Source organism: Solea senegalensis, linkage group LG5, assembly GCF_019176455.1.
Source record: "Solea senegalensis isolate Sse05_10M linkage group LG5, IFAPA_SoseM_1, whole genome shotgun sequence".
NCBI classification, from domain to species: domain Eukaryota; kingdom Metazoa; phylum Chordata; class Actinopteri; order Pleuronectiformes; family Soleidae; genus Solea; species Solea senegalensis.
In genome coordinates, this window is record NC_058025.1 from 6,159,966 (window position 1) to 6,175,228 (window position 15,263).

At 39.8% G+C, this 15,263-nt stretch overlaps 2 protein-coding genes across 2 annotated transcripts; one reads left to right on the forward strand and one right to left on the reverse strand.

The window, feature by feature from the left end:
- Window positions 1-4,464: 4,464 nt before the first annotated feature.
- On the reverse strand, window positions 4,465-10,078 carry smn1 (survival of motor neuron 1, telomeric). Its single transcript, XM_044027069.1, has 8 exons — window positions 9,948-10,078; window positions 9,073-9,144; window positions 8,863-8,979; window positions 8,516-8,707; window positions 6,470-6,655; window positions 5,803-5,871; window positions 5,497-5,604; window positions 4,465-4,614 (listed from the first exon to the last, which is right to left on the reverse strand). The coding sequence occupies exons 1-8, from the start codon at window positions 9,993-9,995 to the stop codon at window positions 4,558-4,560; spliced, it is 849 nt and encodes a 282-aa protein (XP_043883004.1). The 5' UTR covers window positions 9,996-10,078; the 3' UTR covers window positions 4,465-4,557.
- Window positions 10,079-10,100: 22 nt separating this feature from the next.
- hspb11 (heat shock protein family B (small) member 11) lies at window positions 10,101-11,828 on the forward strand. The gene is made up of 5 exons (XM_044027070.1): window positions 10,101-10,327; window positions 10,864-10,970; window positions 11,366-11,434; window positions 11,522-11,565; window positions 11,663-11,828. Exons 1-5 carry the CDS (start codon window positions 10,236-10,238, stop codon window positions 11,753-11,755), a joined length of 405 nt encoding a protein of 134 aa, XP_043883005.1. The 5' UTR covers window positions 10,101-10,235; the 3' UTR covers window positions 11,756-11,828.
- The last annotated feature ends 3,435 nt before the right edge of the window (window positions 11,829-15,263 follow it).

A 15,263-nucleotide genomic window follows, 5' to 3' on the forward strand; every position in this document is an offset into this window, starting at 1 on the left:
GTCACACATCAGCCCTGACGCTCCACACACTATTTACACTCATTCTCTTTCTCTGCCTCTACTTCTTCCTCATATCATCACCGTAACACCTGGTCATACATTCCAGTGTCTTTATATACATCCTTACTGATTATATTACATTCTAAATGTTGTATATTATGATGAATCAAACAAAGTAGAATATTTGGCTCTGCATTGTCGTTGAATGGGATTACGATGATATTTGATATCTGATATTTGACACTGCTTATCTTTTATGATAACGTCAAAGCTTCCGTGTATTCCGTATTTTCTGCAGAACACACTACATACTGTGTCTCCTGCAGCAATCAAAACATGGTTGGGGGGGGGAGCATGAGCCTGAAAGCCTGATGTGATGCAAGGCTGAAAATCAGTGCAATAAGATAAAGTCTATATGTCAGGCTGTAATTACGAGCTATTGTTCCCCCTGATTTTCCTTTTGTTTACAGCATAACTGAGCTCACATATGATGTCTGACACCGTCGTATCATTTTGTAATGGGGCGCGCGCTCATTTTAGTCTGAATCATAAACAGCCTTGATGCTGCAATCTGGTGTCTGCCATAAAATCTATCTATTTATTGTCAGCAGACTTTTGTTTTCTGAGAAAAACACATGATTAGTGTTGCATTTCCAGATCACTCAGCAGTTTGGTGCACCAGCGAATCTAACGCACACTTTAATCCAATGATTTGGAGCAGACTAAACTACACTTGGGCTGTTTTTCCTGTTTCAAAAAAAAACTAACTCTAATCAGTTGGGGTTAATGGTGTTTGCACCACAATCTAAAAATTGTAATGACCGTAGTTCTGCAGTGAGTGTTTGCGTTTGGTCTCTATGGGGAAAAGGAAAAAGGGCTTCTTCTTTTTTTTTGTGCAGCTTCTGTTTTTCTAATCTTCCCTCAGACTCTGATTTAAAAGCAGGATGTTTGCTGATGTAGGGAGGTTGAGTAAATAACTGAAGGCGCTGTAATTCACGCAGCAATGTGATCTCACTCGGGTGCCTGTCTTATTTTCGAGAAGGGCCTATGTGAAATGCAGATTATGTTTACATGCCTCATGCCGCTCAGGTCAGTAGGGGGTAGACAGTCACGGAGAGGAGCAGCGCTTTCCCAAGCCGGATCCGACCCCCTTCTAACTCCTCGCCGGGCTACCGTCGAGGCCTTTGGGGCGGCTCAGTTTGCAGCAGAGTCAGGCAGGCGATGGGCTTATGTGCAGGCTTTACTGTGGCAGATTTTAAATCCATCTGTGGGGAACAGATAGGTCTGGTTTATCACCTCTTATTCACAGCGCATATTCTATTTGTTAATCCCACAAAACTCCCACGTATGGTCCGGTTCTCCCCGGCAAACATGTGTACATTAAACAAACAGCGAGTGCGGCGGTGAGACTCGAACACAGCAAACGGCAGCAGTTTCGACGCTGGCACAGTCGCCGACAGTGGGCTGTAAAATGCAGACCACAGTCGCTTCGACAAACAAAGGCAGCGCTCTTCACTCAAGAGAGCCGAGGCTGTGGAGCAGCTGGAGGAGGATCACATGCTACGGCGAAATAAGGGACACAATCATGTTGTTACATCCCACCGCTAAACCGTACTCTGTTTCTCTTTCAGGCACACAAACGCACACGCTGTGGTACAGCAGTCCAAGTGAGGACACTCGCAGACTTAGTGCATCCTAAACCACCACAAATAGATGCCGAACACTGACCCTTAACCTAAACCTAAGCATAAAACCAAAGTCTTAAGCCTGAAAAAGCCTTCAACAATTGTGAGGACCAGTCTTATTGTGCTGCAAAGGTCAAAATGTCATCAGAAAGACATAATGTATTTCCGAGTGCCAAACCCTAAAACCAGGCCTTAACCCCCAAAAAGCCCTTTAAAGATGTGAGGACCAGACAAAATATGGTTTCTATGTTTTTTGAGGGCAATCATAGACCTAAGCATAACCTTAATCATCGCAACTAGATGCCTAACGCAGACCCTTAACTTAACCTTAACCCAAAAATAACTCTAACCTTAACTTTACCACAATTCAAATCTCAGCCCTAAACTTAATTGCTTCCTCAGAAATGTGGTTCTGCCTCAGTAGGACCAGGTTTTGGTCTCCGTGAGGGCTACTGATCCTGACAAAGCACACACACACACACACGTTTGTGCAGCTACCCTTTACGAGACTCTCATTGACTTCCACTCACTGTGACAGCACTAAATAAAACATTATCCCTAACCTTAACCATAACCCGTTCCTCATAAATTAGGTTCTGCACTCCTTGAGACCAGGTTTTGGTCTATTTGAGGCTACTGGACCCAACAAGGTCAGTGTTAATGTTAGAAACAGAAAGAGTAGTACACACGCTGTGAACAAACACACAAACACACGCATGCTTGCACCCAGTCCACTGCCCACCAGCTTAGCAGCAGAGTAGTGGGTGTTCACAGCAGGAGGAAAAACCACCAGTATAGAAAAATACAGGAAATCTGTTTGGCTTTCTTTTCATGGACTAAATGCACTACAGGCTCAGCAGAACGATTGTGGCTGCTCCAACTGTAATTACACGTGGTTTTTCTACATTCTAAATATAAACGTGCATACAGTACTTCGCTCTCGCGTTACGCGGCTTCAAACATTCCTTTTCGGAACAAGTCGGGGATTAAAAACTCAACAAAAAACAAAAAAAACAAGCAGTGACCATCAGGGTCCAGTATATCAGACCCAAGAGAGAAATAAACCTTGTGAATTCACTTGGTTTTCTTGTTGACATAAGAAAAAGGCAACTTATTTTTATTTATATATAAAAGCACTTCTGAGGATATATATATATATATATATATATATAGTGACATCAGAGCAACAGAGACAGAACAGAGGTAATTATACAAATATTTCAATTGAAAATAAAAAAAAATAAACAATAAATCTTTTACAAATACACTCCCTGACCACTTTATTAGGTACACATAACACCTTATAAAGTGGCATGCACTGCAGTCTTCTGCACCAGGTGGTTTGATTCCCGGCTCTGCTGCTACTATACATGCTGCTGTGTCCTTGACACGACTGTACTGTTGTGAATGGGTATGAAAAGATGTGTGATAGAAAATGTGCTGCTTAGATACTGAGATGCATAGATGCACTGTGAGTGAACAGCAAAACTGTCTCGTAAAAGCTGCTTTGAGTCATCGAGACGAGAAAAGACTAGAAAACCGTTATATTCTGCTGCCTGTCGGACACATTTTTAACTGTCAAATCTAAAGGTGGTTGTGTGAGAAAATTCCAGTCACACTAAACGTCATTTAAACAACTTTTATTTCTCATTCTGATGCGGATTCGGGCTGAACTCGATCACGTCTACATACCCTCAGTTGCAGAGATGAAACAGGTGCAACAGGTGCAACTAATGAAGTGGCCAATGATGATAAGATAGGGTTAAAATAATTAAAAAAGCAGATAAGATTATCATGATGGTATAACCTCAGATTGCACAGGGTCAGGTCTGGCGGAACTGCGATATTGGCATTCTAAGGTAATATAATCACAAAAATGCCCTAGTTTTCTATTTTTGCGCTTTCATGTTTAAAGTGAAACATTAAGTGATGTGAATTGAAAAATGACAAAAATACAACAGCAAAGATTGCATTTAACACTATTCCAATAAATAAAAGTATCTAAATATATCTTGAAAACATTACTATTGCCCAAGCAGCTGCTCAGTTTGCTAATGAATCCACGACAATAGTTAATTAACCTGGAGATAAACCTGAGTTTGTCAAATAGAAAATTGGGAAAAACGTCTCTCAATGATCTCAATGCGTCAGTTATTTTCGCTTATGAATCAATCTTTATCTGCACAACTGGCCTGACACGTAACACTCTCTGCAGCTGAAACTCTGCCCATCATCGTCCTGAAATAGTCATTAATCTGATTTAAGCGGAATATTATGATGATGGATGCAAACCCATATAGGACGGCAGATGAAGAAACACCGCAGGGAAAGCGTGGGGCTGCAATCTCAGGCATGGAGTCATTGATAATCTAAATTAAAACACCCCGTGGGACTTTGGCAGGACTCCAGTCTGGCTTCATACGAGATTCTAGGAGACAGAAGTTAAGAACAGGAACTTTTTTTATGCATTAAGAAGTGGATTCTTGTGTATGTGGTGACATAAACGCAACAACACTGTGATCTAGTCAAGCCACATTCTCCTACATGAATAAATTATACTAGTGTGACTTCTACTGGACATTACACGCTATTACAACAACACGTCCTTGAATGTGAGGCACATTTGCATAAATAATCAAAGGCAAACTGTTCCCCTATGTGTTGCCAATAAAATAAATTGGATCAATTTATTTATATTTGTCTATAATTAACACCAATCTACTGTCCTTTTTATAACATCTCACATGTGTGTGTACGCAGGGTAATAAACACAAAAAGCTCTGCTCCGATAGCCTTTATTTCATCTATTTACAAAGAATACAAAACTCATGTCCATGAACTCCGAGCACACTCATTTCATAACATTACGTTTTCATTTGTGGTGCAGTTTTGTCCAGTCGGCTGCTTCTTTACGACCTTGTTTCAAACCCTGGGAAAAAAAAGAAAGAAATATAAAGTTAAAGGTCATCTCATGAAAAAGAACCTGGAGGCATTTAATAACTTGAATTACATGCCTTTGCCAGACAGTCAGCTTGCAGTTTACACGCACGTCTGTCTAGATTCACGAGTAATACATTCTTTAAAAGAACGTCAGTGTATTTTGTCATAATACGTAAAAAGGAATTCTTGAGTTATGACCAAAGCAAATGTTGCAAGGTCACCGTAACGTCGACTTTTGTTTATTCTGTCACTCGCACAGAAATACAGATGGAGAAGTTTGCAAAAGCGTTCTGCAGATATCGCAATTAATGATGCAAACAGACCGTCTGTGAGGTGGAACTGATGTTCAAAAATCTGTCAGCATTATTTTTCAACACAGACCACAGAAAAAGACAAACGGCTGACAAAGGAAGTATAATTTACAGAATATTAATAACATAAAAAAAGATGAATATTGCCCCTGCCCTAAACAAACAAAGAATATTAAAATGTGGCCAAGACATTTTAAAAAGGAATAAAGACTGATCTCTTGTCTTATATGCATCTTTTGGTGTCAGCAAGTACTCAAATGTAAACAATTGAACTTGCACTCGGTCAGAAAAAGGTTGTACGCGTGAATCCCTGGTTTTATGGCTCCCGAAACGCCAGTGCTGTGTGAATAAAACGCTGATACGATATAAAACGTGTGGATTCTCCTAAACTCGGAGCCTAAAGATAAGAAGCACAATAGCGAGGATGAAGCAAACCTTACCAAAGAGTCCAAACTGACATTTCAGCCCACGGCTCCTCAACTACATAACAAGAGACTGAATAAAGCTGCATTTCCTTCTTTTATGGCTCATAATAAGCCAGTTAGACTCAGCGCACATACCAGGTAGTATCCTGTGTGATATCCACTCATGTACCAGGAGATAAGCATGCTGCCCAAGGCCTCATCATCCACCATGTCAGGGCTCATTGGTGGAGGTGGAGGGATCATCTGCAGCAGAGAGAGAGTGTGTGATCAGAATGTAAATGCCGTGCTGTGAATCATTAACGTGCTACATGATCACTTTGTGTCTCAGCAGAGCGGCAAACGCGCCGACTATACGACAATCGTACGCAGATGAATCAACATCTGCTTGAGCTTCTGTTACACACACGGTGTAAATACAGTAAAACCTATTCCCAAACTCACTGGTGGACCAAACGGCATCATGGGAGGCCAGGATGGAGGTCCATGACCACCAGATCGCCTGTTTCCCTTCTAGAGGACACAAAAGAGAAAAAAAATGACTCGCACATCATTTTTATATCAAAATGAAGTTAACTTCTACATAAAATAAGTTCCAACTCATCATCTCATTCAGTTTTAATATGTGCCGCCTGCAGAAAGTCTGAAAAATATAATCATCGTTTATCTTCTTTTGAGATAGACCCATTAATTGTGCTTTTTTTGTCCCAGGCGTCACCGAGTTATTGTCAATGTGTACCCAGAAACTTGATTAATGCTGCTAAAAACTTTATTTAACGACGTTTAAAGTTTTGCTAACCCCATTTTATGCATTTATTCCATTTCAAAAACATATATATTATTCTATTTAAGATGTACACAATGTATACAGTGAACTGCAGTGCAGAAAAAAAATGCAGACTGGAGAGACAGTGCAGTAAAGTTTGTGTTAAATCTGTTATTATTGAACCGTTTTATTTGATCAAATGGCAAATGACTGAATGAAAATTGGCAAATGACTGAATGAAAATTCAAAAATAAAGCCACACTCAGGTCAGCATTTAAAACTCAAGCAGCAACAACAACGACTTGGCTCTTACAGAGATAAAAGAAAAGGAGTCTGTTTTCTTACCTGTTTGAAAGTGTGCATGGGCGGAGGACCTGGAGGAAACCCGGGGAAACCAGGAGCCCACATGAAAGGAGGAGGAGTTTCTTTGTGGGGTTTGTTCTTCTGAGCTTTACTGTGAGGCTTCTGTTTGTGCTGGTTTGGTGTGGACGACCGCTCACTCTCCTCTGTTGACGATTCTACCTCGTTTGCCTTCATTGCAAGTGAGTGAAAAACTGACTTAACCTAAATGTTTCTAATTGCTTTGATATACATAGAACAGTGAAATACACCTCATGGGAAATGTTACATACATTTATATATACATATATATACACACACATCTATATATATATATACATACAGATACACATATATATCTATACACACATATATACATATATATATATATATATATATATATATATATACATATATATATATATATATATATATATATATATATATACACACACATCTATATATAGATATATATACACACACACACACACACAGACAGGGAAAAATAACACTATAGGTGAATATGAGGAGGCATAATGTTACTAAAAACTCTACAGCACACATTTTAGATCTGAAATTATTTTTGCAGCAAGCGTCAGGGGAGCGTAATTATCTCTCCACAGTCTCCCATTTTGATCAGTCTCGGTTAGATCATCTCTTTCAAAAAATGTTAGAAGGAGACACAGTGAGTTTTGTAACCGATTTTCAATGTTTTAATCCTGGGAAAACACAGACGAGACGACCCAGTCAAGACGCAGGACTACGCACTTCAAATGATTTCAGGGAGGAGATTCCAGGGATTTGGGATCTCACAGAATCTTGCGTGATTTAACGTGACTTCGGCAGCGTCAGTAAGTTCTACGTTCGTTTGAGATTGTGATTTGTCTTGGTTATCTGCTCATGCCCTATCCGCTGTTTCAAGTCGTATATATCAAATCATGTTCAATTGAACTAGAGTTTGAGAGACTCTGGGGCATCCAATGATATTAAAACCACGTCTGTTAATCCCTCACACTATGGTCACTCATAGTTATGGCCAGATTATGTTTAAACAAGCCTCAAATCTGAAGGCACTCACACACACTGGTCAATAATCCTCTAGTGAGGGGCAGGACTTAGTCTGGTCCATGACTTTGGGCATAAAAATTTAAACCTAAAATCTGAAAATGTTGGACAGACAATAACAGCTCCTCAACATTAACATTAGCTTCTGACTATTATATTCAGGCTACAGTGGATAGATAAAAATAAACCAGTGCAACACTTTTGGTGAAAAAATATGGCAAGGATTGCTCAGCTATTACTTAATCCTAAAACTTTGTGTTCGAGGGCCTGAACGCTGCACTTTTAGTGATATATCTGTCACATTTCTACCAAATATCTCTTGCATTTATTATCCAAACAATGTCAAAGCTAGCACATTTAGCAAGTGACCTGCCAGTTGGACAGTATCTGATCAGACAAACAGTCCGATGTTCCTTGAAATTATAGATAGATTTTTAAAGAGGTTTAGCCACAGACATGAAGATCTGTACGCGCAACATGCTGTTCGTATCTGTGCAACACCATCTGGAGTGCGTGTGATGGCAAGTACAATATGTGGTAATGTGCAAAGCTGGCAGCTGGATAATTATGCATGTTAATGTTGTTTTTAGTTTTTCTTTCTCCCATACCCAATTAATTCAATCATTACTTGCAGTATGTGTAGCATTACAGAACCCAATTACAATTTTCCTATGGGGACAAAAAAGTACATAGTATCATATTGTATGCCATTTATTTTGCTTATATAAAGTGCTTTTTTTTAGAAGGAAGCTCATTTATTTAGATTTTGACAGTTTATTAGCAAAACTTGAGTTTTACTTTGTCAACATGACTTATCATCTACACTTAACATGGACAAACTATTAAAACCCAACCGCAAACAAAGTGGGGGAGCAATTAACGACTCAAGACATGCAATGTACACCATGTCACTATCAAAAACCAGGTAAAAGTATAAAAGTAAAGTATAAAAATACGACAAATAATAAATAATTTGTGCTGCTCTACCTTGAGATTTGTCTCGTTGTCACCATCAGAACTCCCTTCCAGCAGGTCTTCAAGGTTCTTCTCCTCCTCGTTGCCGTAGCCCGTGTAAACCACTGAACATGTGCCTCGCTGCTCGTCTATGGAGGAGATGGTTGCTGGATAGAGCTGACCATCTTCTGACCAGTGAGCACAGCATGTGTCACCAACCTGCCACTGTGACAGTGCAGAAACTGTCATTAGGGTCAAAGTGTAACCTGAAGGGTGTCTTCTGCTTTGTAGTGCAATAGACAATTGAAAAACAGTGGAGTGTAAGACTAATTCAGAGCACTATGTGAATATTGTGAAACACAGATTAAACTGTCACACACCTCTTTGTCTGGTGCGTTGGTTCTCTTCCTACTCTGGTTCTTTTTGTTGTTTTTGCGTTTTTTCCCTGGTTGGCTTTTCTTTGACGCTTGTGGCTCATCTTCACCTTTAAGTGCAGTCTGGCAAAGAAAGTAGCAGCAGAAAGATGTGAGACAATATCACAAACACAAACAATTCACAAGCTCAAATACAATTTAAATTGAGTATTTTACCTTGAATGATGCGACTGCCTTGTCATAGGCCTTTATCAGAGCGGTGTCGTCCCATATGTCAGAATCATCACTCTGGAAAAGAAACAGAGCATCACTTACAACTTAAAGTAAAAACATAAATCAGTTACAAAAACATATACAAAATACAAACTTTAAATAAATACAAGGATGAAGAACATCAGTTAAATCAAGGACGGTAATGGAAATTGTTGAAAAAGTTTCAAGCCTGACATATTCTACTTGTATTATATTATATTTTGTATCATATTCTTACCCCACTTCATATTGTACTGAGAACATTAAGATCGTTGTATAAAATACTGTAATATTTGGTGATGGAATAAAGTAGTCTATACATCCAGTTGCGTGTAATAAAAATACTCCTTTTCAACCATGTGGCAAGAGAGAAACATGTACGTGTTGTCACTGTATCTAACCTCAGTTATACAAACACATTCTAATCTCAATGCAACCTCATGATACAATAAAGGTAAAATTGGATAATAGGAGAGGCTACAAGCAAAAGACTGTGGACAATTTACTCAATTCTCTGACCTGGCATGTTTACTTTTACATCCTCTCCACTGTGCAAATTATGGTAAGAGTTACAGTGCGACATCTTTATGCATCTCAAGTAATCTACCTTATCTATCTGTTCAAGACAATTAGATGATGCTATGCACAAAACACATGTATAATTTACAATTTCGCTAAATGTCCTGTTGTTTTCCTCTTTGTTTTCCAACTTAGCCAAACTCAGCTTTGTAACACAGCTAAGTTAGCATCCTAGCTCCCCGTCCTCCTTCTACTCCACAGCGGCTATAAATGCTCCGTAAACCCGGTCATGTTGTGTTCGGTGGCGCATCGTAACCAACCTGAGCAGACCCGCGTGTAAACAACACGTCTTTGCAGCCATTCGCCATGTGAAGCTGCGTGGATTTCTCTGCTAAATGCTAACTCTGCTAAACGAGCAACGTGCGTCGAAATGAATGACGTGTTGTGGCAGTGGTGACGTATATATCCTGCGACGGAGTTGACGGCTTGCTTGGCAACGACAGTCGCTCGCCTAGAAACAGCGTAGTTTGCTCGGGTTTGTTGTGGAAAATACTGTTATTTTTTATTTAACAGTTGAATATTGATCTTTGCTCGGTGACCTGCTGAACATGACCGACTCTCCGCTCAGTTCTTTGGGCGCTAAAGTTGTTGTCGCTTCGTCCAGCGACGAAAATCACCCTCCAGAAAACATCATTGACGGGTAAGTTTAGCTTCTTTATGGTAAATCCTGGTTTTATCTCGTTTACAGTAAAAGTTAAACAAAGGTTTTGTGACAAGCAAATCTGCATACACATATACGCGATTTAATTATATAATGTAGAAACGAACATATTAGATTAGGGCTGCTACTAACGATTCCTTTCATAATTGATTCATCTGTGGCATATTTTCAAGATTAATCGATCAGTTGTTTGATCCAGTTTCCCAAACGCCCGAAATCAAATGTCTGACAAATGTGAAGTGTCTTTATTTATATACTACATTGCAAATCTCCCCAGCTGTCATTTAAGATGTGCGACGATGGGAGTCGTCAAAATTTAATAACTCGTCATTATGTTGCTGCTCTCTGTTATGATAATCTCAGATTTGATGTAGTAAATGTTAAAACAATGATCTGATCATATCAGTCTGTAGAGTTTAAGAAAGTGCTGTACACATGAAATAAAACAAGAATAGTGTAAGGAATATATGGTGTTTTGATGTTGATGGTGTTTGCTTTTTTCCTTCCCCCCACAGAAACACTAACACGTTTTGGATGTCCACTGGGATGTTTCCTCAGGAGTTCATCATCCGCTTTGCTGAACCCACAAACCTCTCTTCCCTGACAGTGGACAGCTACAACGGTATGGAGGCTAATGCTGTGTCAACATTTGACAAAACAAAGAAGTAATCACTCTCATGTGCCTGGCGTGCTGAGACACACACGGGGAAACACGACCTCATGGTGGCAGTAGATGGACAAAGGGAGTGCCAAAGTGATTACAGGTGATCCTGAGGGGGTTTGATTGCCTGTATTCATTGCGACCAAATCTAACAATCAGCCATCTGCTGTGAGCATTGACTACATTTTTACCGCTCACAGTTTATAAGTCAGTGCCAGAATTCACAGTATGACTGCCAGTCGCCAAAATATTCACAGTTTGCCACGTTTTCTTACAAAATCTGAAAAGGAAGAGCACACTCAGTTTGTGCTGTTTCAGTGTTTATTTACAGCTACATCTTTTTTTCTCTTTTGCAGTAAAACACCTAAAGGTGGAAAAGAATATGTCGCAAAACGCGTCCCAGTTTGAGTTTGTTACAGAGAAAGGTGAGTCAGACATCCATCCATCCATCCATCTACAATAACCGGACTTTTAGAATATTTGAGATTAACATTTAATTTAATGTTTGACAGACTGTGAACACACAGAAGGACATCTTCAGTCAAATTCTGTCTCGGTGAGTCGAAATGAAAATGTGTTGAAATTGTATAAATATCGTATGAAATAGAAGGAAAACAGTAAAAAAAACGCTGTGTCACTGTTTTCTCTTTCAGCTAAACGGTGGCAGTGCAGTCCACCTCCGTTTCATCATCACAACAGGACATGATCACTTTGTCTCCGTGCACAGAGTCGGCGTACAACACTGACACTGTGTGATTATTGTAAATTAAAGCCAATATTTTTATATGTATATATGTATGTGTGTATATATATATATATATATATGTATATGTATGTACATGTGGCAAAACTGTGAATGTTATGTTGATGTTATTTTGCCTTGTCACACACACACTCTGACAACTTGTGGTACACAGCTGTAGTGATAACAAGGCATCTGATAAGAATATTCCATGAATACATGAGGTGCAAAAAAAAAAAAAATCAATGAATGTATGTCCAAACAAATTGAATTTTAATCGTCCGCAGCTTATCAGTGAAGTTGCGAATGCAGCATATGGTGGAAAACCTCTGGTGCATTCTCACATTTGGACTCTAATTATGAAATTTCCTTCACTCATTTGCTCTCTTTTTACTTATTTAATAGTATGAAGTCATTTATGGGGGCTTTTTTCTTTTCTTTTTTTTTTAATATCCCACATTTCAACTGTTCCTGCTAATTTCACTCGCTGATAGTGGACAGTGCTTTGGAATAAAAGAGTTGGATTGTGATGAATGGTGAAATGACTTACAAAGGAAATTTCTCTCTGTGTGAGAGATAGAGTTAATTAACTGGTTTAGAGCCATAGGGGCTTAAATTGGCAACAGCACACGACACACACACACACACATACCCCATGAGCAGAATTTGACATCCCCATAGAAATGGGGAATCATGGGTAATGCAGCTGGGGGTTGGGAGAACCAGATGGTTACCCAGTCAGCCAGGGAGTCTGTAAAGATTGCCTGTTCACACAAAGTAGTCAAACCACCTCCAATACTTATATACTCCTTCTCTCTCTCCTGCACACACTCACTCTCTCTCTCTCTCTCTCTCTGACACATACAGAAACTCCTATCTACCTTTAGAGCCATTTCAACTTGTCAGTAGTGAGGGGGTTCAGCGGTGTGCGAGGACCCATTGGGACTCCCTCCCCAATTACTTTGCTGACTGTGGAGGAGCGCTGGGATTTTTTTTTTTTCGAGGCTGTGTTTGCTGTACCTTGGTCCGCATGCAAGACTCTGAATAAACCAATAAAAATATGAAATACATGCCAGAATAACTAGCCCCCTGATATTTTAGAGCAACTAATTGCTTAGGGATGTGGCACATATAGTGCCGGAGTGTGTAATGAGTAATGAGGGCGAGGCAGAAAGTGATACACTCCTATTGACTCATCTATTATTTACTGGTATGGAATATTTATTATAATGTAAAAGGAGAGGTTTGAGTCAGGAAATAATGAAGTTATTGCACAGAACAATAATTATTTATTGTTTTTTCGGATCTGGAATTGTGACTTTATTACATTGTAATGGAAGATTCTGTTTTTTTTTTTGGTAAGTTGAATATGGGGGGGTTTGCAAATGTGCCTCCCTAATGAATTCAGGCCCCTTTGTGCTCGACTGTCAGTCTGATCGGGAGAATCACAGCAGGATATGAGTGCATTATTATCATGTCTCTGCAGGGCAGGCTTAAATTATCACCCAGTGTCTTCTTATGGCTGCCTAACTGCTGTCCAATCATGCAGAGACATCTGCCGGACCAGGATTCTGTATGTTCAGCTGAGTCCACAAAAAAGAGATAGTATATCATAATCTTCACCTAAAAAGCCTTTTTTTTGTTTGTTTTTGGCTGCTCTGTTCCATTTCTATGAAAATAAATCATGTGCATAAATGAAAATCATAGCACTGATTGCATAAAACATAGGAGAACAATGTGGCATCCTATTGTCATGCATAATTATCTGTGTAGTTTTTTCTCTATTATTTGGTTATTAGAAAAACATCCTCCCAACACACAGCTCTGTTTTTTTTTCCCCTCTTCCTTCATGTCAAAGCAGCGACTTTAAATTTCTCGTTATCTCTCCCGCGTGTGGTCCCGCTTTCATGTCAGCGACGGAGGCACACACACTAACAATGGGCCTTAATTTGATTTCATTTCTGATTTGGTTCAATCAGTTTAGTTATGACAGAAGCTGTGCCGCAAAGAACCTCTGTGTGAGGAAGGAAACACTATCAAAAGGCTGAAATTAGATGATTAGATGGGAGAAGAAAACAAATGTCTCATTATTTAAGTCCAAGAGGAGCCGAGAATGATAATGAAGGACAGACAAAGAGCGCAGTTCAAGACGGCTCTGAATATTTAAGAACATTCATATTTATTTAGAAAATCCAGCCAGTGCTTGGAAATGAACCACAAGAAGGAAAAACTTTCTCTTAAAATACAACAAGTTTAGACTTGCAGTGGATATATATCAGTTTACTTTACACTTAAGTATTGAACCATTAAACATGAAGCCAATTCATATTGAATAATATTTACATGTGTGAAAAGTTCTTTGCCTCAAACTGGAGGTGACCTCACAGTCCAGTCCAGTGCAATTGAATTTATAAAACACATTTAGAAAACAACAGTTGACCAAAGTGCTGCACAGTAGTATTAAAGATAATAATAATAATAATAATATTAATAATAAATAAAATAAAATAAAATAGAATAAAAAGAACTAAACAGACGTAAAAACAAACAAACAAACAAAAATATAAAATATAAAAGACATAAAACACGACATGGCACTCTTGCCTTTGCAGCAAGAAGACCCGAGTTCACGACCTGGTCGGAATAAGAGTCTTTCTGCATGTTCTCCCCATGTGTCCCCCATAGTTTGTCTCTATGTGGCTCTGTGATGGACTGGCGGCAGTCCATTCCACAACACAAGGGCCTGCACGTGTGAAAACTCAATCCCCTCTGAGAGATCCCCTACGAGCAGCTGATCAGCTGATCTGAGAGACGGCAGAGGCACACATGGCTGCAGCACAGTCGTCCATGTCGGACCTCTGTGCTTGACACGCGGACCCTAACGGAGCTCTGACCACACACCGTGGTTCCCTGACACACTTGGGTAAGGATTGAGGTTGAGTTGGACGCGCACTCGTTACACACGCTCATTACAATCTGCATTCTCAACATGAACAGAATTTTAGCATGCGGCGTATACGAGCAAAACAAAAGAAGCAGTGATGCACACACAAACGCTTGCACGCTTGCCTGCGCCTTGGTTCTCATATTTACAGGATTATCACAGCAAACAGACCTATTCACCAAGGGCCGGTTTTGTTTGCTCCAAGTGTACAAGTTGCACGACGTTCGATTTTATGCCTCGGATTCCAAGAATTATTATTTCATGTGCACCGTCGCTGCAGCTTTTACAGTCCTTCTGCTGCCCGCCCATTCCACCACTCCTCTGTGCTGAGGTCATGATTAAGGTCTGTGAAACACTTACCAGTCACTTGACTTTAAATGCCACCCGGCTACAGCATCTCACCTTCAAGTTCCACTGGGAGTCTGTCTGCCAACACGTCTCTGCTGACCTGCTGCAGTAATGTCATGTAATGATGGGAGGCTGAGTGTTCTTAAGCAGCCTCGTAACAGAGGCTGGCACACCGTCTTCATGCAGAGTGCGCGTGTGTGTGCGTGCACATGTACTTTTG

Coding starts and splice junctions, on each gene's coding strand:
- hspb11 (XM_044027070.1), top strand. CDS start 10,236: ATGACCGACTCTCCGCTCAGTTCTTTGGGCGCTAAAGTTGTTGTCGCT. Junction 10,971..11,365: donor GACAGTGGACAGCTACAACG/GTATGGAGGCTA, acceptor TCTCTTTTGCAG/TAAAACACCTAAAGGTGGAA. Junction 11,566..11,662: donor TTCAGTCAAATTCTGTCTCG/GTGAGTCGAAAT, acceptor TTTCTCTTTCAG/CTAAACGGTGGCAGTGCAGT.
- smn1 (XM_044027069.1), bottom strand. CDS start 9,995: ATGGCGAATGGCTGCAAAGACGTGTTGTTTACACGCGGGTCTGCTCAG. Junction 9,145..9,947: donor TTACACGCGGGTCTGCTCAG/GTTGGTTACGAT, acceptor TTTCTTTTCCAG/AGTGATGATTCTGACATATG. Junction 4,615..5,496: donor ATCACACAGGATACTACCTG/GTATGTGCGCTG, acceptor TTTTTTTCCCAG/GGTTTGAAACAAGGTCGTAA.